This window comes from Terrapene carolina, unplaced genomic scaffold, assembly GCF_002925995.2.
Source record: "Terrapene carolina triunguis isolate 2854851 unplaced genomic scaffold, T_m_triunguis-2.0 Scaffold67, whole genome shotgun sequence".
Taxonomy (NCBI): Eukaryota; Metazoa; Chordata; order Testudines; family Emydidae; genus Terrapene; species Terrapene triunguis.
The window spans coordinates 30,768,214-30,790,962 of record NW_020664418.1 but is presented as its reverse complement, the minus strand read 5'-3'; the positions used below and the strand labels follow the sequence as shown (position 1 = coordinate 30,790,962).

Here is a 22,749-nt window from a genome sequence, read left to right as displayed (position 1 = left end):
GGATCCAGGTTTCTGACCCCCAAATTTGATGTACCTTTTAAACGTTTTACATGATGGGAAAATTACTCTTTATTCTAAATGTGGGTGGTTATTTAATTCATTCTTTCTTTATGAGAGCTAGGCTTCCCTAATGCAGCAGCTCGCTTTTCACGCTTTATGCCACAGGTGTGTCTTGAAAAAATGGAAGATATTCAGCTGGCCATGGTTATTGCTCGTTTATATGAATCAGAATTTGAGACCTCTCTCACCTATACATCCATTCTTTATGAAAAGATTTTGGGTTGCCAGAAAGATGGAACTGGATTCAAATGTACTAAATTGCATCCTGATCCTTTCCTGCGAAATCTTGCCTATTGGATAACGAAAGACTACACTAGAGCACTGGACACTTTATTGGAACAAACACCTAAGGAAGATGATGAAAATCCAGGTAGGGGAAATATCAGTGTTGTAATTTTCAAATATATTTTAGCATTAGGATTTATAGATCCTTACATAATTAAATAAAATAATTAAGCATTTAAAAGTAAAAACAGATCCTTAAATATGACAAAGGCATAGTTAAAGTAGCTGTTACTGTAGCTGTAATTCATTAATGCAATAATTCTCAGGATTTCAACAAACAGCTAATATCTGTTAATTATCTGTTTAATTCTCCATTGTGTTGTAGTTATGAAGTGTGCAATAGCTACAGTGTACTGTTACCATAAGCTTATTAGAGTATAGTTATTTCATTTTTACAAATGTTGCTTGTTGCGGTTCATGGGTGAGTGATACCTGTGATCTGTCTCCCTGTGGGCACTTCCTTCAAGTGATAGGCTTAGGCCTACACCTACACTGATCAGAATGGAATCCTGAGATTCACCCAACTTTTGACTGGACCGCCAGGGTACAGCATTCCGTTTCCCCAACCTGAGCACCATTGTTCTGGATCTCTGCAGGACCGAAACCTTAGGCCATGTCTCTACGTACAGCGCTGCAGTGGCACAGCTGTACCGATACAGTGTGTCCAGTGAAGAGGCTCTATACCAATGGGAGAGAGATTTCCTGTCAGCATAAAAAACCCACCTCTCCCGCCAACATAGCGCTGTGCACACAAATACTTATGTCGGTGTAACTTATGTTGCTCAGGGTGTGGAATATTCACCCCTGCATGACATATGTTTTGCTGACATAGGCGGTAGCATAGCCATAGCCAAAGTCACCTTTCAGCCAGCAGTACAATAACCACCAAGCCCCGAGAGAGAACATTCATAGAAATAAATACTGATACCTCCCATGTTTTTCGCACTGCTTAGGAGCCAAGGATTATGTCTAAAAGAACCAAAATTGAGTTTAACGCCTTCAAAAATGAATATTAAAAATCTGCTTGAAATCCCAAATCATTAACAAAGCTCACCAGTAGACTTACAAACCATATTAAAGTTGAACAGTATCAGCTTTGTTTTTTGACATAGCAGGCCTCATTTTACACTCTGTTACACTATTAACCAGATGTAACACATTATTAATTAATTAGTAGTAGTAGTAGTAGTAGTAGTAGTAGTATCAGTGATCAGGCCCCGTCGGGCTAGATGCAGTACGGATGTGTACTAAAAAGACAGTCCTTGACAGAAAACTTTCATCCAGCTCAACAAGGACTGTAACAAACAAATGGAGTGGCAGGGTAGGAAATAAAAGGAGGGCAAGGTGACAGCGAATCAGGCAATATTTGCATGCTAAGCAAGAGTCACAGGTCACCATCTGCATAGCAGAGTGGAATAACACCATGAGTGGAATAACACCAGGATTCAACTGGTATAAGAATGGGGGAAGCAGGCCCTTCATAGTCACAACATTCCTCCTCTTGGGTCTTGAGCCGCCATTGTGAGACAAATCAGACTTCCCATAGCATTCAAGGCTGTGATGTTCTTAGATATTGGCCAAGTTTATTCTGTTTAAAAAAAAAAAAATAGGATGTTTATTTCTAAATAAACATTTCAATTCAACTTTTAGAAAGAATTTGTAATCCATGTTGTCATGTGGGAGTCACTGATTGGATTCCTCACTCCAAATCCTACAGTTCTTGATTGGAAACTTCAGGAAGGTGCTCTCTGGAGGTGGAAGGGATAGGTGAAGAGTGGTTTTTTAATAGTTTTAAACAAAATGGGGAACTAAGGAGTAGTCATCTGGTATCATTACATTATCTGTTTTTTAGGAGTATGTTTTTTTAATGAGAGCTGATTTTTAAAAACGTGTAAGAGTAACTAATGTATATAACTCAATTTATAATTTTTTCTCTATTAATAAACATTGGGCTCATTCCTGGATCCACCAGCCAATCTTTGTAAGACCAGAAAGGGTGGAAACAAAGGTGCCACTTTACATCCCCTTCCCTTATCCTGGGAGCAGGTTCAATCTACATTGCCGGTTAGAGCATCCTTGAGACTGCTCTAATTTGTGCCCAGCTGTAGTAACCTTCAGGCAGCCGTTTCGGTACCAGGGATTACCAGAGTTCAGCAGTGATGCAGCCAGGTCCCCTAGCCTAGCCATTACCTGAAAAAGCTGCTAGGCCAGGGCCAATTGCTGGGTGACACTGAGCTAGGCTGATTTTATGCCACCAAGGAATTCCCCTATACTGTGGCAATCCCAAGCTGACCGACCAAGCCAGTTTTCCTCTTTATTTGAGTTGCCTGAGTGCCATAAAGCAGAAGGAACAGGGGGTCAGTATGACAACTTTTTATTCTTTCCATAAGCAGTTCATGTTATCACTTTTCTTGTAGGACATGTGATTTTTTATTTTTTACAAATATGCTAGACTGTTTTGGTAAGGTTTTGTAAAGTGGCAAATAAAGGTTTGCAAAACAACCTTAAAATAATATTCATTTGTATGTGTTTCAGTAGAGGTCATATTTGTTTAATTCTTCTAGTTATCATCAAGTCCTGCAATCCTGTGGTGTTTAGTTTTTACAACTACCTTCGGACCCACCCTTTGCTCCTCCGAAGACATTTCAACTCACCAGAAGGAACTCTGGCCACTTTAGGTATAAAAACTGAGAAAAGTTTTGTTGATAAAATTAATCTTATAGAGAGAAAATTATTCTTCACCACTGCAAATGCTCATTTTAAAGTGGGATGCCCTGTTTTAGCTCTTGAAGTTCTTTCCAAAATTCCAAAAATAAGTAAAAAGTCCAGCATTTCTACCAAGAAAGATCAATCCAGTTCAAGTACCACTAGTAAAACTGGTGTGATTCTAGAGTCAAACACTGTGAGTGATGGTGCTGAAAGTAGTAATATAGACTGGTCAAAGCCATTTTCAGCTTCATCTGCTTTGGAAAGTAGCACTGGTTCTTCAGCACAATTTGACTGGAGTCAGCCGGCAGTAAAATTCGATGAGGAGTCTCTTACTCTTGACTGGGGTGAAGACAAAGATGGCTCAGAGGAAGAGAAAGATGATGTTGGTTTAACAATGAAAGGTTCGAAATTGGACTCTAAAAATGGAAAACTAGATGAGAAGAGTGCACACACTGATGTACTACAGACACCTCCAGGGGAGGACTCTGATGGAGGCGACACTGAGGTTGATGTAATTGCCGAACAACTCAAGTTCAGAGCCTGTTTGAAGATCCTAATGACCGAACTTAGGACTTTGGCTACGGGGTATGAGGTAGACGGAGGGAAGCTTAGATTTCAGCTGTACAATTGGCTGGAAAAAGAAATTGCTGCTATGCATGAAATATGTAACCATGAAGCAGGTGGCAAAGACTATTGTGAAACATATACTAAAGTAGATGGTGACCTACTTGATCATGAAGAAATTGTGGATAAGCCAGATATTGGCTCATATGAACGTCACCAGATAGAAAGACGTAGGTTGCAGGCGAAACGAGAGCATGCTGAAAGACGAAAGTGGTGGCTGCAAAAGAATCAAGCTCTCCTGAGAGTTTTCCTAAGTTACTGTAGCCTTCATGGGGCACAAGGTGGTGGTCTAGCATCTGTAAGAATGGAGCTCAAGTTTTTGTTGCAAGAGTCACAGCAGGTAAGACAATCTTTTAAAAGACTTTAAATTGAGTTTAGTTCATTTTAAGTAGTTTAGGAATTTTAGTCGTCTTGCAACCACAGCTCGTCAGACTGTGATTTTTGTCAAATCACTCACCTTAACAAAGTCGGGCCAGAGTAGTACTTAGATCAGACATTTCTAGGGTACTGCAGTCGGGTTGGTAAGTCAGTACATAGAACTTTATAGACTTAGAGGGAAGAGTACCAACTCCCCAGGTGGAATTAGGGGGCACAGTCTGGTATTTTGGGATGCTGCTTTTGCATAAATCTTAAATCTGGATCCTGGCCATCTATGATTATTAAAGATCCTATTTCACTATTTTCAAGTTTAGAGTGTTCTAAGGCACCTATCAGCATAGCATTTAAGCTGGTATCTAAGTGTTAAGACTCAGTATTCTATGCACATTCCATTTTTGATAATTATATTTTGTCCACCTATATTGTTGACAAGCTCTAATACCCCCAATTCTTGCGAATAATGCCATGGGACTACAAGTGATTGGGCTTAATTTGTGTCTCATCCAAAAGACAAAATCAAACAATATAGTGTCCCCAAGCACTGTCTGGCATTCTCTGTATTTATTTCATGCTAGAGAAAGTATCTAGCAGCTAAATCTTAGGACTACAAGTAGGATTTATTTCCTGTTTAGCAACAGAGATCCCATGTGATGATGGACAAGTCGTTTAACTTTTGCTTCAGTTTTTTCCACATTTAAAATAGGAATAACACTAAGAGTACACGAGTGTTGTGAGGTTTTAATATGTTGTTTGTAAAATACTTGGAGTTCCTCACATAGAAGATACTATATACGTGTTTTAGAGTAGCAGCCATGTTAGTCTGTATCAGCAAAAAGAACAGGAGTACTTGTGGCACCTTAGAGACTAACAAATTTATTTGAACATAAGCTTTCGTGGGCTACAGCCCACTTCATCGGATGCATAGAATGGAACATACAGTAAGAAGATATTTATACATACAGAGAACATGAAAAGGTGGAAGTACCCATACCAACTGTAAGAGGCTAATTAATTAAGAGAATCTATTATCAGCAGGGGAGAAAAACTTTTGAAGTGATCATCAAGATGGCCCATTTCGGACAGGTGACACAAAGGTGTGAGGATACTTTAACATGGGGAAATAGATTCAATCAGTGTAATGACCGAGCCATTCCCAGTCTCTGTTCAAACCTAAGTTAATGGTATCTAGTTTGCATATTAATTCACGTTCAGCAGCTTCTCGTTGGAGTCTGTTTTTGAAGCTTTTCTGTTGCAAAATTGCCACCTTAATGTCTGTCACTGAGTGATTAGAGAGGTTGAAGTGTTGTTCTACTGGTTTTTGAATGTTATGATTTCTGATGTCAGATTTGTGTCCGTTTATTCTTTTGCATAGAGACTGTCCGGTTTGGCCAATGTACATGGCAGAGGGGCATTGCTGACACATGATGGCATATATCACATTGGTAGATGTGCAGGTGAACGAGCCCCTGATGGTGTGGCTGATGTGATTAGGTCCTATGATGGTGTCACTTGAATAGATATGTGGACAGAGTTGGCAGCGGGATTTGTATTAAACTCAGACCACTGAGTAGCCTAGGAGCTCAACTCATGTTAGTGCTAATGCATTTTTTATTATAGTAATGTTTGGTATTAAATAGTCCTAACACTTGTTACTTAGGGCTAGTGGTTTTATCTTCCTGCTAGGAATCAAAAGGTATTCTAGAAAAGTTGAATGTATGTTAGTCCCTGATCCTGGACCATTAAAGTCAACGAGAGCTTTGCCATTGACCTCAATGAGCATGAAATTACATCCATATTGTATAGATAGAGATGAAGGAAGATTATTCTGTTTAATCATTAAGGTTGTAAATATGTGCTCTACTTCTGTTGTCAGCTATGTGACCATCTTACCTACTGTATTTTCTTTTAAACAGGAAACTACAGTAAAGCAACTTCAGTCTCCCCTTCCATTACCCACAACGCTTCCACTGCTTTCTGCAAGTATTGCTTCAACAAAAACTGTAATAGCCAACCCTGTGCTGTACTTAAATAACCACATCCATGACATTCTTTACACTATAGTACAGATGAAATTTCCACCCCATCCTAATATCGAAGATGTAAAGGTAAGGCAAAAGAAGTTCTCTCTGAATTTGAAAATGAGATGATATAGCTATTTGTATGTTTGTATATGGTGAGAAGGGAATGTGTGACAGCATGGAATATGTGTTTCTTCTTCGAGTGCTTGCTCATATCCATTCCAGTTAGGTGTGTGCGCGCCGCGTGCACGATCGTCGGAAGATTTTTACCCTAGCAACACCCGGTGGGTCGGCTGTGGAGCCCCCTAGAGTGGCGCCGTTATGGCGCTGGATATATACCCCAGCCGACCCAGCGCCCCCTCAGTTCCTTCTTACCGCCCCTGACGGTCGTTGGAACTGTGGAGCGCGGCTTAGCTGATCTCCACACTCCCTAGCTTCTCTTTGCTCTTGTTGTATTTAGTTATATAGATAGTTGTTCAAGTTAGTTAGTAGTTAGTTATAGTGTATATATATATAGTTATAGGTTGTTATCGGGGGTTTAGGGGGTGTTTTTCCCCTTTTCCCCCCGGCGCGCAGCCGGGCCCATGCCCAAGGCTCCTGGCTTTAAGCCGTGCGCGTCCTGCGGGAAGCACATGCCAACTAGCGACCCGCATAGCTCCTGCTTGAAGTGCCTGGGAGAGACTCATCCAGCAGATAAGTGCCCTATCTGCAAGGCCTTCAAGCCGAGGACAAGGAAGGAGCGGGACTTTAGGCTCCGACAGCTCCTCATGGAGGCGGCGCTGAGTCCGGATCCTCCCTCGGCGCGCCCTGTCCCGGCACCGAGCGCTTCGGTGCGCAGCGCCCCGGCGGGCCCGACCGGTGCGGCAGAAAAGACTGTCCGGCACCGACCGACGTCGGCACCGCGCCCGCCCAAAGAGCCTCGGCACCGATCCATTTCGCCGGGCCATAAGAAGACCGCTAAGACACGGGACGCTGCTGCCGCGAAGATACAGGCTCCCCCGGTGCCGGGGGTAGAGCCGCGTCCGCAGCTGGACCGCCAAAGACAGGCGGCCACACCGTCGACTCCGGCACCGAGGCCGTTGAGTCCGGTGCGGACTGTTTCACCACCAAGGCTGGTGGTGGAACCTTGTCTCCCTTCCACCCCGGAGACCTTTGCCACGGCGAGAGACCTGATCGCCCTCACGGAGCCGGCGCCGTCGCAACTCCCGGCACCGGTGGCTCCACGCGTGCTGCAGTCCAGAGGCAAGCCTGCCCTGGTGCGCCCACCGTCGCCAGCACGAGTCTCTCGGCACCGCTCCAGGTCCCGAAGCAGGTCCCGACGCCGCTCGGAGTCCCGGCGCCGAGGGTCACCTCGGCACCGGTCGTACTCGCGGCCCAGATCTTCCTCGCGGCGCCGTTCAACATCCCGGCACCGCCGTGACGACCGGCACCGATCGGGGTCGAGGCGCAGCTCCCGGCACCGGTATGAGCGCCGCTCGGGCTCGAGAGGCCGCTCCCGGTACCACGCCTCCTCCAGATCGTCGTCACGTTCCAGATCGGGATCCCGGCACCGGAGGGACTATCGGCACCGGTCCAGGTCCCGGCACCGTTCGCCGGAACAACGCAGGGACAGGTCCCCTTACGGTCGGCACCGATCGGCACCGTACCATCCGGTGCCGACGGCATCGGGTTCGGCACCGCCGTGGCCGTCGAGATCGGCGTCCCGGTCATCTGAGACGGTGGAGCCCGGCCACCTGCAGGAGACCGAGGACCCGATGCAAGGGCCTGCGCATTGGTCCTTTTGGACTCCTTGGGCCTACCACCAAGCTCAAGGAGCTCCCCTGTCGGCTTCCCGCTCTGGCCGTTCGGACACCAGGGCCCCAGAGTCTACCATCTCCCGCCCTCCTCCAAGGGACGTGGAGGCTCCAGTGCCCGCACCTGCAGAGGCCCCTGACCAGGGGGCAGGAGATGCCCAACACCAGGAACACCTGGAGCAGGACCAACCATTGGACCCCTTGCCACCGGGGGCATCTTCCTCGTCCTCTCCTGATGAGGCCGTAGCGGGCACGTCGTCCATCGGGCCGCCCCCGATAGACCTTCGGGCCCACCAGGACCTACTGCGGCGCATGGCTCGCAATCTGGACCTCCAGGTGGAGGAGGTTGCGGAGGTCCATGACCCGATAGTGCAGATCATCTCAGCGGATGCTCCATCCAGGGTGGCATTACCGCTGGTCCGCACCATCCAGGCCAACGCCACTACTATCTGGCAGACCCCGGCCTCTATTCCACCCACGGCCAGAGGGGTTGAGAGAAAATACTTTGTCCCATCAAAGGATCATGAGTATCTGTACATTCACCCCCAACCGTGCTCACTGGTGGTTTCCTCAGTGAATGCACGGGAGCGCCATGGCCAGCAGGCCGCTGCGCCCAAATCGAAGGACGCTAAGCGCTTCGATTTGTTCGGACGCAAGGTGTATTCGGCTGGCGGACTGCAATTGCGGGCAGCGAACCAGCAGGCGCTACTGAGCCGCTACGGCTTCAATATGTGGTCCTCGATGGGGAAATTTAAAGAACTGGTTCCCCAGGACTCGAGGGACGAGTTTGGGGCCCTGGTAGAGGAGGGCAAGCGGGTGGCATGCACCTCCCTACAGGCGTCCCTCGATATAGCGGACTCGGCCGCTAGGACCCTGGCGTCGGGGATAGCAATGCGCCGAATCTCCTGGCTCCAGGTGTCGGGCTTGCCTCCGGAACTGCAGCAGACCCTGCAGGATCTACCGTTTGAGGGCCAGGGCCTCTTTTCGGAGAAAACAGACTCGAGGCTCCAAAACCTCAAAGACTCCCGGACAATGATGCGCTCCCTGGGGATGCATGTCCCAGGGCCTCAGCGCAGGCCCTTCAGGCCGCAGCCTCAGCGGTTCTACCCTCCCCCGCCTCGTCCAAGACAGGACTTTGCTAGGAGGCGGGGTCGAGGTGGTAGGAGAAGGTCGACCGGCCCTCAACCCGGTCAGAACCAGGGCCAGTCTAGGCCACCTTCAGGGCCTAGACAAGCCTTTTGAAGGTGCGGTCGAGGACGGCACCACGACCGGTACCCAGGATCCGACTCCCCCTTTCCGGGACCGCCTCTCCCGCTTCCACCGTGCTTGGTCCCGTATAACCTCGGACCGTTGGGTCCTTCGCACGGTGGAAGGGGGATACGCCCTCCAGTTTTCCTCGCCCCCCCCCCTCCCACTCCCCCTCCCCGTCCCTCTTCAGGGACCCTTCTCACGAGCAACTCCTTACACAGGAGGTTTTTGGGCTCCTCGCTATGGGGGCCATAGAGGAGGTTCCATCGGAGCTAAGGGGCAGGGGGTTTTACTCCCGCTACTTCCTGATACCCAAGTCAAAAGGGGGTCTAAGGCCCATCTTAGACTTGCGCGGGCTCAACAAATTCATAGTAAAGTTGAAGTTCCGCATGGTATCATTGGGGACCATCATCCCTTCACTGGATCCTGGAGACTGGTTCGCCGCCCTCGACATGAAGGACGCTTATTTCCACATAGCGATTTATCCGCCTCACAGGCGCTTCCTGCGATTTGTAGTAAACAGGGTGCACTACCAATTCGCAGTCCTTCCCTTCGGCTTGTCCTCGGCTCCCAGGGTGTTCACAAAGTGTCTGGCAGTCGTCGCGGCCTTCCTTCGTCGACAAGGGATACAGCTGTTCCCGTACTTGGACGACTGGCTGGTACGCGGCCGCACCAGAGACCAAGTGCAGGCCCATGTCCACATAGTGACACGCACTTTCCACGAGCTGGGCATTCTACTCAACAGAGAGAAGTCCACTCTAGTACCAACTCAAAGAATAGAGTTCATTGGAGCAGTCCTGGACTCCAGACATGCCCGAGCCATCCTGCCAGACAGCCGCTTTCATACCATTTCAAGCGCCATTCAAGGACTCAGGGCCTTTCCAACTACCACCGTAAGGACATGCCTTGCCCTCTTGGGCCACATGGCCTCGTGCACCTACGTAACCAGGCACGCCAGACTGCGACTTCGCCCATTGCAGACTTGGGTGTCATCGGTTTACCGTCCTCATCGAGACGACCTGAGCGTAGTGGTCACGGTTCCGACCGCAGTCTTGGCCTCCCTCACATGGTGGACGGATCGCACTGCGGTCTGTGCAGGAGTACCCTTTCACGCCCCACAGCCCTCCCTCCACCTAGTTACGGACGCTTCATCTCTAGGATGGGGCGCTCACCTGGGGGAGCATCATACCCAAGGCCTGTGGTCGGCGTCCCAACTAGCCCTGCACATCAACGTCCGAGAGCTGATGGCAGTGCGCCTGGCTTGCCAGGCTTTCCTCAACTTCCTACAGGGCCGTTGCGTGCTGATTCTCACCGACAACACCACGGCCATGTTTTACATCAACAAGCAAGGCGGAGCCCGCTCATCTCCCCTATGCCAAGAGGCCATTCGCCTGTGGGACTTTTGCATCGCCCACTCGATACATCTCACGGCGTCATTCCTGCCTGGAGTCCAGAATACGCTGGCAGACCGTCTCAGCAGGTCCTTCCAAACGCACGAGTGGTCGATTCGCCCGGACATCATCTATTCCGTTTTCCAGAGGTGGGGGTTTCCCCAGATCGACCTGTTCGCATCTCGGGCCAACAGGAAGTGCCAGGCATTCTGCTCCCTACACGGACGAGCCCCGGGCTCTCGGTCGGACGCCTTCCTCATGGCATGGAAAGACCATCTGTTCTACGCCTTTCCCCCATTCCCGCTGGTCCACAGGGTGCTGCTCAAGATCCGCAGGGACCATGCACGGGTAATTCTGGTCGCTCCCGCTTGGCCGAGACAGCACTGGTACACCACACTTCTAGAGCTGTCAGTACAGAGGCCGATCACGCTCCCCTTGAGTCGGGATCTCATCTCTCAGGACCACGGCCGGCTGTGTCACCCCGACCTGCAGTCGCTCCACCTCACGGCGTGGATGCTTCATGGTTGAGTCGCTCAGAGCGGCAATGCTCGCAGGCCGTCCAACAGGTCCTGCTGGGAAGTAGAAAGCCCTCTACGCGGACCACGTATTTAGCCAAGTGGAAGAGGTTCTCCTGCTGGTGTGAGCAACGAGCTACGTCTCCCTCGCAGGCTCCTATCCCCTTGATACTGGAATACCTCCTGTCCCTCAGACAGCAAGGCTTGGCAACATCCTCAATTAGGGTTCACCTCGCCGCTATTTCCGCTTTCCACCCAGGGGAACTCACGTCCTCGGTCTTCTCGAACCCGATGGTCGTTAGATTCCTCAAGGGCTTAGACCGGCTGTACCCACAGCAGCGACAGCCGGTTCCAACGTGGGACCTCAACCTCGTCCTCTCCAGGCTCACAGGGCCTCCGTTTGAACCTTTGGCTACCTGCTCGCTCCTGTACTTATCTTGGAAGACAGCCTTCCTGGTAGCCATCACCTCAGCACGACGCGTCTCGGAACTCAGGGCGCTGACATCCGAGCCCCCTTACACGGTGTTCCACAAGGACAAGGTGCAGCTTCGCCCCCATCCTGCCTTTCTGCCAAAGGTGGTGTCACCTTTCCACGTGAACCAGGATATTTTCCTCCCGGTCTTCCATCCGAAACCTCACGCTACTCGTCAAGACCAGCGTTTACACTCTTTGGACGTACGCAGGGCCCTGGCTTTCTATATGGACCGTACAAAGCCATTTAGGAAGACGACGCAACTCTTCGTTGCGGTGGCCGACCGGATGAAAGGCTCACCGGTCTCTTCTCAGTGCCTATCCACTTGGATCACGTCCTGCATTCGTACTTGCTACGACCTGGCCGGTGTACCGACGCCACGCCTCACCGCTCATTCCACGAGGGCCCAGGCCTCCTCGACTGCCTTCCTGGCTCAAGTACCGATCCAGGACATTTGTAGAGCTGCAGTGTGGTCATCGGTCCACACATTTGCTACTCACTATGCGCTGGTGCAACAATCCAGAGACGACGCTGCTTTCGGGTCAGCGGTTCTGCACACAGCAATGTCTCACTCCGACCCCGCCACCTAGGTGGGGCTTGGGAGTCACCTAACTGGAATGGATATGAGCAAGCACTCGAAGAAGAAAAGACGGTTACTCACCGTTGTAACTGTTGTTCTTCGAGATGTGTTGCTCATATCCATTCCAAACCCGCCCCCCTTCCCCACTGTCGGAGTAGCCGGCAAGAAGGAACTGAGGGGGCGCTGGGTCGGCTGGGGTATATATCCAGCGCCATAACGGCGCCACTCTAGGGGGCTCCACAGCCGACCCACCGGGTGTTGCTAGGGTAAAAATCTTCCGACGATCGTGCACGCGGCGCGCACACACCTAACTGGAATGGATATGAGCAACACATCTCGAAGAACAACAGTTACAACGGTGAGTAACCGTCTTTTCAGATGGCCACATTACTCACAAGTGATGACCCTTAAGTTGAGCAATACAGGTAGTCTCAAGAAAAATCAAACTCACTCTTTCAAACTCTGTGGCAATATATCTGTTCTCCCATAATCTGGGTAAATGTTGCTATCTTGGCACTTGGCTGTTTCCTTCCATCCATTGACTAGTGCAACAGCCTTTTAACCCAGAGCATAAGTGACCAAAAAGCCAGTCCCAAATCTGGGCCTTTGCTACATCATTGAATCCCAGTGTTTATGTTGATCAATGAAATACATGGTTGCAGAACTGACCACCAACAATGCCCTGGGTGGAATTAAAATGACAATTATGTATTATAGAAGGTCTTAAAATGTATTCTGACTTGGAAGTGAATCCTCTTAACTCATGTATAAACCCTGGGCCTGATAAAATTGCCATAAATTGTTGATTTTAATGAAGCTATGTTGATTTACACACACTGAAAATCTGGCCCCATATTCTGAGCTGAAGAAACTGAAGCTAAAGACCAATGTGTTCAGAGGAAGTAAACACAGATGACAAAAGTCCCAAGGAGTTTAATAGACAAAGACATGGTTTACGGGTGAGTTAACAGGAGTTACTTTCAGCTGATCATACTGCAAATTTTAATTCAATATTGACATTTAAATGGAAAAAAAACTGGAAAATAGAATGGGTTGTCAAATTGTTGAAAGAATAAAAAAAAAAAAAAAATCCTTTCTGGCATTTCCCTCTCCAGCTGGTCATCTCTCATTCTCTCCATCATTTTCTTCTTCTCTCTCCATTTAGCTCCCTTCTCCATGCCTTTCTTTCTGCACTACAGCTCAGCCAGTCTTTTCCCCCATAATAACTGATATTTTTGCATGCATTTTATTTCAAAACTGAATTGAGAAAGAAAAGATGGCATTTTCCAACCAACAGTATAAATAATACAACAGTTATTCTGAGGGCAAGGACCTGGCTGACCAAGAGGAATGATGGAAGGGGAGATGGAAATAAGTTAAAGGTTTTTAAAAAAAATAAAATAAAATAAAATAAAACCTCCAGCACTTTAACAGCACCATTTTCTTTGCTTTTTGGACTCCATTTTTAATTCTTTTCTGTAAATATTGAGATTTCTGCCTCGATTGAAGGCAACAAGAAGCTGAAGTATTGTCCTTGCTGGCAGACTGCTGGAAAATTATGCAAGAGAACGGTTAGAGAAGGCTGATTATAGTTGTGAGTAGAGATGTACATATACACAGTACAATTATTGCAGAATTGCAAAATAACCATACAGTGATTATACAGCTCTTCATACTAGCCAGTTAGCGTATCAGGATATTGAGAAATAACTGTATATTATTGATTATGTAGATCAGATGTCTAGGAACCAATCAGAATGGCAGGATATTGCATAACAGAAAATTGTGGTTATTTAATCTGCACTCACTGATGGTGGTAATTCTATTTCAGTGTAATCTAAATTGTTTTGACATTTACATAATTAGAGCATCAGTCTTAGGCATGTCTGGGAGAAGGGTTTTGATTGCAGCATTAGATGCAACAGAATCCTGTGTGTAGCTAAATTTTAATTTACTTAAAACAATTGGGATGTAATTTTTAAATTAGTATATTGTATGAATAAAATAAATCACAGTTAACAATTCCTTTCTTCATGCGATGTATAACTAGTTAACTCAACATTTGTGTTTAACATTCAGATTTTCTCAAAAGCCAGTCTCACTTAATTTGTTAATTGTGATTTTAAGAAAAAATTGCAGTTTTACAACTTTTCATATAAAATTTAATATTGGATGATTTTGTTTTAGGTGCATACACTTCATTCATTAGCAGCTTCACTTTCTGCATCTATTTATCAAGCTTTATGTGACAGCCACAGCTACAGGTAAAAATTGAGCTCTTCTTACAGTTACGTTTAAAATGCGTTTTTGGTTTTCACGTAAGAGCAAACTTTCAAAATGTTGGTTCTTTATGCATTTATTTTAAAATGTGAATTAAGCACATATATACTCGTGTGTATACACAGCCAGGCCTAAGTTCAATGTGCAAGACTTTGTGCACACATGTATATAATGCAATTAATGCATTATGAAGAAACGGTGTGAATGAAGCTACAGTTTTTGTTACATTCTTGTAACATTTTCAAGATAAACTATATGGGTGCCCTTCTCTTGCCCAGACAATTTTAGATGAATTAAATTTAATACCAAAAATTGTTTAGTAGATTTTATGGCACGGAATAAAGAATAAAAATATCTAGTCACTCAATCTATGATTGAGGCTCTGTTAGAAGGAGAACACTTAAAAGGCAATTTAGCACAGCGGACACATTGATGCATAGGAGCAATTTCTTCTTATACCTGACAGATGAACAAGTTTCAGATAGTTATATGGCCAGCTTTGAAAAGAGTAGAGAATAAATACACCTACAGATGTGGGGGCATTTTTCACTTTTCACAACACATTTTCTGATTACTAAAATCTTTGAAAATGAATCTTTTTCTCATGCCCAAACATACAGACAGAGAGACTGGAATGTAAAACATTGCATGCAGACTAAGATTTTTAGCACTAAACGTTAACTATTTTTTACATTGTAAAAACATAATGACTTTACTCAGTCTTCTAAAACTGCTCCTACACACTATACAGAATTTCAAATGTATTTTCTGAAAAATTAAAGACTAAAATGACTTGCCATATATACACTATACTTCATTACAAGAATATTCTAAAATCCTTTCTCATTAGAAAAAATTGATTTGTGTTTAGCAGTCAAACAGAAACAAATCAGTTTACAGGAATGGTTTATCAAGGACTGCTTTTGAGTGATCGACGCAGACTGAGGACAGAAAGCATTGAAGAACATGCAACACCAAATTCAACTCCTGCTCAATGGCCGGGTGAGAAAAAATTAAGTTATTTTTCACAACAGTATGCCAACGCCACTTTTTCAGATGTCCCCCACTCTAATCTGTTTCTCACTTTATGTCTTGATTTTTCTTGTGACTCAGAACATGCAGTAGCATCTACAAATGCACACCGGGCTTAGTGTTCAAGCCAACAAGAATCTTGATAGCATACATTAGTCATCTGAAGATGCAGATATCAGATATGCTTCCCTTATTGAAAAATCTATTTTGCATTCTTGCTTCTTAACTCTTGGGTGAATTCCATCAGCATTTAACTTATGGCTCCCGTATGGGAACAGAAAGATGCTCACTGTGCCCCAGATATCTTCAATGAGAGAAAGATCAGGATCCAGAATGTAAACTTGGTTCCCTGATGATTTCTTTTGTGGGAATGACCATTCCCCTAAACTGTCCCATCCAAGAGAAGTTCTTCAGGTATTTTGGCCATGGCCTCCTTAGGTTTTATGTATGTATTTTGTAAAGTTGCACAAGGCATTATAATGAATCTATTAAGAATTTAGTGTTTACATACAATTTTGGAAATACTCATATGGTGCAAGAGTAAAGGGGATGAGACCTACTCCTAAAACCTCATGGATAAATCTGAACTGCCTGTAGTATTTGCAGGAAAAGAGGCACAGTTGCAAAAAAGTCTCAGATGGCGTTATAGTGCCATAGAGTTTAACACCAGAAGGGACCACAAGGTCCATCCAATCTGGCCTCCTGTAGATCACAGGCCACCAACTCTATCCAGCACCCACACACTAAACCCAACAAATTAAATTAGACCAAAGTATTACAGCCCACTGGAGATTAGACTATTATCTACCACAAGCAGAGAGGAGGGACCGAGGTGCACCAGTGCCCCAGGCCACTGCAATAGCAGAGATATGCTTAAGTGAGATATACCCAGATAATCCTGGCAAGTGACCCACAGGCACATGTTACAGAGGAAGATGGAAAAACCCCCAGGGTCAATGCCAAGCTGACCTGGGGGAAGATTTCCCCACATATGGAGATGACCCCACATATGGAGATGAGTTAAACCCTGAACATCTGAGCAAGAACCATCCAGCTACACACCTGAGACAGAATGCTCTCAGGCAAAGGTCTGTCTTGGAAAGGAAAATCATCAGGAAACAAATGTTACAATCTATTCAGAAATAGGGGTAATAAACTTAGTTTAGATCAAAGTACTAAATGGCCACTCAGAATTCTTTGTTTAGCATGAAATGAATATAAGAAAAATACTGACTTGTTTTTTGTACTTCTGTGAACTTCTTTAAGTCTTTTCTTTTTTATTCTTGCAGGTGTGAGCTCACTTATAAATCTCTTAAATTCAGCTCAGGATGAGGACCAGCCAAAGTTAAACATTTTACTTTGTGAAGCTGTCATAGCTGTTTACCTAAGTCTCCTGATACATGCCCTTGCTACTAATTCTTGCAATGAATTGTTTCGGCTAGCAGCCCATCCCCTGAACAGTCGAATGTGGGCTGCTGTCTTTGGGGGAGGTGTGAAACTTGTTGTGAAACCCCGAAGACAATCTGAAAATATTCCAGGTACTTTGTGTTGATTAAATTTCAGACCAATAATGTGCATTCATATAATTTGGGGGAAAGAGACGAGTTTAGTTTCCCTTTTTTTAGGTTCCAGGCACATAGTTTAAAAATGAACTTTTAAATTCATAATGTTTGATAGTATGCGTCTTATATCAGTTCTTAACCTTGGCTAAAAGTTGTATTCTTGCCAATCCATACTGAACAAGAATTCTAAGATTCTCATTAATTCCTTCAGTATGATTATGCAAGTCCTAAAAATACCTTTACCCCGGACGAGGTTATTTTAGAAGTGGGGGGGGGGGAGATGGTTAGCTCTTGGAGGTCGGTATTGTCTTCTTATATTCCACAACACATTGCGGGTCCTAAAATATGACACACACATTAATTATTGACTTAATGAAAAAAGCAGTTGAGCAATTGGCATAGTCTAAACTCTTTACTGCTCTCTGGCATTTTTTTATCCTTTTGTTTGCGTAAAAAATTTTAAGTTTGATGAGACATAGGGTTTTGAATCTCCCAAAACTTAAATTAATCTAGAAGAGTTAAAATTATCTATAGATTTACAGGACTCCTAAAGGGAAAAGTACATTTTGTAGTGGAAGAGTAATTCTTGGCTAATGGTTTTCAGCCAGTTATCACTCCTAGTTCAGTACATATTAAAGGCTCCCCAGTATCTGCAGCTCTGTTTTCCATCATTACTGATCATCAGGTGTGTGTCCTAGTCTGTTCAGTTTTCTAGCTGTTACATATGAGGTTTGAGTGTCTGCTTGGCTTAAGTATGATCATTGATTTAAAATGGAACATACTGAGACAGTCATCCAGTTTTCCTTCATTTAGAGCTAAGCAAGAATGAACGAAATAAGCAATTATTTATGCTCATGAATGAAGCAGTTCTCAGCTGTAGAATATAATTTGATTCTACATAGCGCTCTCTCTTTTTGGAGTGTCCCCAATCCTTGTATAGAGTCTGAGATACTGGTTTTGACAAAGGGCACACACACTCTTTTAGCATTAACTCAGACACCACCCTTGTCCTAGTAATCCTCTTGCTCCCCAGTCCCCCGCCTCTGCCCTGCATGTGTGATGGATTCAGAAGCAGACACCTGATCTGATTTTTGAACAAGAAGAGAACACAATTTATAGTTCATAAAGGTTCTGACTACTGAGCTGTAACATGGATAGTTTCCATTTGTTGGAGCTCTGAAAGATAGTTATTAATTTCTGTGTTTTGGAAATACCATGGGGCTACATTGTGCTAAACGCTGCACATAATTATAATGACAAGTCAGTACCCACCTCAAAGATCATACAGTTTAAGTAGATTGTAGATATCAGTCCTAGGTATGAGAGGTAATACATGCTACAGTATGTATACCATTCCGATGAATTTGTGATTTGTGTGTCTCAGCTAGTAAGTGAGGAAATATCATTAGTTTTATTTTGGCAGACACTGCCCCTTACTCATCTATGCTCTTCTCCAGCTTTTAATTAATTGCTAATTCATTTTGAGAAAAATCAAAGGAATGAAAAATGTATTTAAGTGGAGTTGAATTAAGCAGGAAGTCATTTTGTGTGTGTGACATCAATTTTAAAACTGCTCTGGTATAATTAAATCTAGCTTTATAAAATTTTAATGGCACAATGGACACATACAGCAAATAAACCCAGTTTGAGGATATTGGCAATCAGAATCTGAAAATCTACGCATTTAATTTTATTTATATTCTGTACTGAATTCAACATATTTGTTTAAAAGAAGAGAGTCCTTTAACTAAGATAGAACCCCAGTTTTGAAGCTTTTGTAGTTGAATTTTTAAAATGTTTTATATTACACAGGTTAGGTTCTTAATAAATCATGGAAAGCAACAGTGTAACTTAAAATTTCACCTGTCAACTGATAGATATCTTACTATTGGTAAAATATAACAAGAACTACTGGAGCCCTAAAGGTGATCACTTTTGATGATGTACTTTGGCTGCCACTTTGAATACATACGTGTAATTATCCTCCCAAATGGATGCACTTTTCCTTGAAAATCACTCAAAAACTACACTGGAACAGGCAATGAATAATCAGTCTCCTACTCGACCTAATTCTGGTAAAACAAAATGCTCAGACAGCAAGACAGAAAACGTAACACTTTTAACAAGTCACCACTCATCACACCAAATAGCCGTGCAGTTGCTGCTGGCTGTGATGAAGAATATTTACCCCAGAAAGATGGTGAGCAGCTTATATGCTGATTGCTATGTATTTTAGAGTAGAAATGTTTCAAAAAGTATTGGCATACGGCATGAATTTTAAGAACTGGTTTTATTTTAACTGGGATTGTCTTTCCTTTGTAACTGAGTTTCATTTTTACTATTAAATTGTGGAAGAAGTAACTCTGAAAAGTAATTTGAATTCAGACCAGACATTTTGAGTGAAACTTTTCAGAACAGTATTTTTATTCTCTACTAGTTTTTGAAGCTTGCTAATAACTCTTCGTTTTGCAGCAATTACATATTTTAAACTGATTTTTTTATTGAATTAAATAATAAAAGTCGATTATGTTGGGTAGGAAAATGCTGTAATTATCTTACCTATCTTATTTATACTGCTTAACTTTTGCAATAGCTAGAAAAATATTCCTAGTCAGTCAAAGACTTTCATTCAAAATAGATTCTGTTTTCTTTAAACCTACTAGCTGCTGCTGCAGTTTCTGATGTTTCAAAGGACAGTAATGAAGGTTTGTAAAGATTTGCAGTGTAGATGGATGTTAGTGTGCTTTAAAAGAGGAGAGTATTTTTAAATCTCTATCTTCTTTATTATAAAGTAAGTGTAAATCTTCAGTTTTGCCTATCCAAAACAGCACTCATTTTTGAAGTCCACATTCATACTGTGTTTGATTACATTAAAGAAACATTAAAATCAGTCCTCCCCCGTAGATTTTCCTAAAATGCCAGGGTAAATCTAGATTTCCTTGATTTATGAAAATTTCAATTTAGTGAAATTATATACATTGTTTTCTCCTTTAGAAAAATCCTACTGTATATGGGTTCAAGCAGGAATTGGTCTAAAACTTATTTTAAAACCTGTAGCTCCTGAAATAAGAGAGATTACAATTTCTTTTCCTAATGCATGTGGCATAAGAATGGTAACTCTACTTGGATTTATTGTAGTTGGATTATTTATATGATTACACTTACTTTATTTAAAGACATATTTAAGGAATAGTACCTGAAATGTAGTTTAGCTTTGATTTTGTTTTAAACCTATAAGATTTTATTATCCAAACATTTTAACCAAAATTCATGGTTTTGGTAACTTCATTTAAATTCTAAAATTAATCAGTTTCTAAAAATAAACTATGGATAGCATTTGTTTCTTACAATGATTTTAGCTATCTAAATTCATTCAATTTAGCACCTCCCGTTCCTTCAGAAGAAATGGATAAGCATCGTCGTCGATTTAATATGAGAATGCTTGTACCAGGGAGACCAGTAAAAGATAGTGTTGTACCTCCACCTGTGCCTGCAGAAAGACCTTCTTACAAGGAAAAATTCATTCCTCCAGAACTCAGCATGTGGGACTATTTTATGGCAAAGGTAGGGCATTTGGTGTTGAACATAGTGGTATCAGAAGATTGTCTGACTTTTAAAAATTGAAAATATAAAATTAAATACTTTGTACAGAACACATGCATCTTTCCCCCCTATTTTAAAGGGCAAAAACAACATTTCAAGAAGTGTTTTCATTAATGTGCCTCACAACCTGTAAAAAATGTTTGCAGGTTGCTTTCCCCACAGAAAAGATGAAAAAGTTACATATCTGTTATATAACTTCCAAATATCAATCTACTTATCAATCTAGCACTCTTCTGCCAAGCAAAAAATAGTGGAAATGAGCATTTTTATCCTTGCTACACGCTTATTTTTGAAGGGAACATCTAACTTACAATTTAGGTATATTAATAGATTTATATATCAAGATGCCCTGTTTCACTACTAAGTTATTTAAGTGACATCTAAATAACTAGGAGAACATTAAATGTTTAAAATATTGACAGCTCTGAAGAGTTATTATTATAACAGGTTTTTGTCTTACATTGCAGCCATTTCTTCCTTTATCAGATAGTGATGTTATATATGATTCTGATGAAAGCATTCACAGTGATGAAGAGGACGATGATGCTTTCCTTTCTGACATACAGATCCAGGAACACAAAGATGCCAATTCTTACAGGTTAGTGGAAACTATACCATAGTTCAAAAAAAAAAAAAAATCCTTAAAGTGTTGTGTGTTCAGCTTTTCGTCCAAAGCAAAAGATGATATAATTGGGCCTCTTTTCTGTTGTGAAGTATATTTTACAGTATCTATTCATTTAACAGCCAGGGGTTTACAGAGGTGTTACTGAGATAAGAAACTGGCCTGAATAATCTTAATTACTGACACTGATGTGCAAAAAGGAAAGAATTCACCTTGACTTTCAGTTCTGATTACTTGCGAACTCAAAGTAGCTAAGTTTTTTTTCCCTTCTGCATTCACCTGAGCAAATAAACTGGGCAAACTTGATTTCAGTCATTGAGACACAACGAACATCCCTTGATGCCAGGTTTAGTGTTACTTTTCAGAGTAGAGACCAATTTTAAGTGTAATTTGAATTTTCTATGTTAATTTCCTTTTTTGTGTGGGTTAGAAAAAACACTTTTTAAAAAGTGTCACAAGCATAGGATGGCATAAATGAATGAGTCACGTCCATTATGAGAGTGGATGAAAATAAAATGTCTTCCATCTACATTGTATCAAGTCTTTTCAAATCCAGTAGACTATAAATGGAACTATTGCATTGTACTATGAGAGTGTGGAAAAAATGTTTGATTTATACCATACCAATGATTCCTTTCTATTCATTTTGAGGTCATGGAAAGTTCTGTAATGTGGACTTTCATTGGCATTGCCATGAGATTATTATTTGATTCCTGACTTTACATATGTTTCCCTCTTACGCACCCAGGGAGCTATGTCCAGGTGCCCTCTGCTAGAGGGAAGAGGATGATCTGGGGTTTGGAAAAGAGGGAGGGGAATCTTCTGGGCTCCAAGGAGAGTGACTTAACATGTTTAAGATATAAAGATCTTACCTTGCATTGCAGTAGGGGGTTCCTATTGACCCTCAAAACTCACTAAGTAAGCGCTATTCGTTATTTGTTATAAATGCTTTTCTCATATATCTACATGGTTTGGTGAGAAACTAAATTGTGTCCTGCAGGTAACTGAATATAAATTGTACTTTACAAAATGAAAACTGTTCTTTTTCTACAGCTGGGCTCTTATACATTTGGCGATAGTAAAACTAGCTCTGTACAACATTAAGAACTTTTTTCCCATTGCTGGTTTGGAATTCTTTGGTGAGTTAAATTCTGACTTCTATTTTACCTTGCTCTATATACGAGTTAGAGAAGTATTGGCATTTATATATGAAAAGTTGTTTTGCACAATTGCTAACAGATGGAATTGTGTGTTTTATTTCAGGTTTTTTAAATGCACCCATCCAATATTTTTTTTTATCCTTTTCTGTAAGTTCTGTGGAAGCACGCGCACACACACACGCCTTCCCTATGCTTATTAAACGTAAGCAGTAGAATACTATGTCCGACTATGGTTGTGGATTTTTGTTTTGCTTTTAGTTTTACTTAGTGGTTCTAGGTATCTGGATAAATTCTGCCCTGGGCTGTTACTATCCAAAAAAGAAAAAAAATCTTCATAATATTGTCTCTGCACTTTACTGCAGGATTCATTTATTGCTATTAATAGTATAGGGGTTTTATATTGATATTAAACCTTTG

The 22,749-nt window shown here is 43.1% G+C and overlaps 1 protein-coding gene across 2 annotated transcripts in view; it reads left to right on the top strand.

Annotated features, from left to right (window-relative positions):
• DMXL2 (Dmx like 2) overlaps window positions 1-22,749 on the top strand; it is a 120,978-nt gene that overhangs the window by 75,635 nt on the left and 22,594 nt on the right. For both annotated transcript variants that reach the window (XM_024199892.2, XM_024199884.2), the window contains exons 23-31: window positions 166-430; window positions 2,910-4,018; window positions 5,970-6,161; window positions 14,261-14,337; window positions 15,225-15,355; window positions 16,675-16,923; window positions 20,330-20,511; window positions 21,018-21,148; window positions 22,226-22,311. In XM_024199892.2, the coding sequence (XP_024055660.1) occupies window positions 166-430; window positions 2,910-4,018; window positions 5,970-6,161; window positions 14,261-14,337; window positions 15,225-15,355; window positions 16,675-16,923; window positions 20,330-20,511; window positions 21,018-21,148; window positions 22,226-22,311 (2,422 nt within the window). The remainder of the gene's footprint in view (window positions 1-165; window positions 431-2,909; window positions 4,019-5,969; window positions 6,162-14,260; window positions 14,338-15,224; window positions 15,356-16,674; window positions 16,924-20,329; window positions 20,512-21,017; window positions 21,149-22,225; window positions 22,312-22,749) is intronic.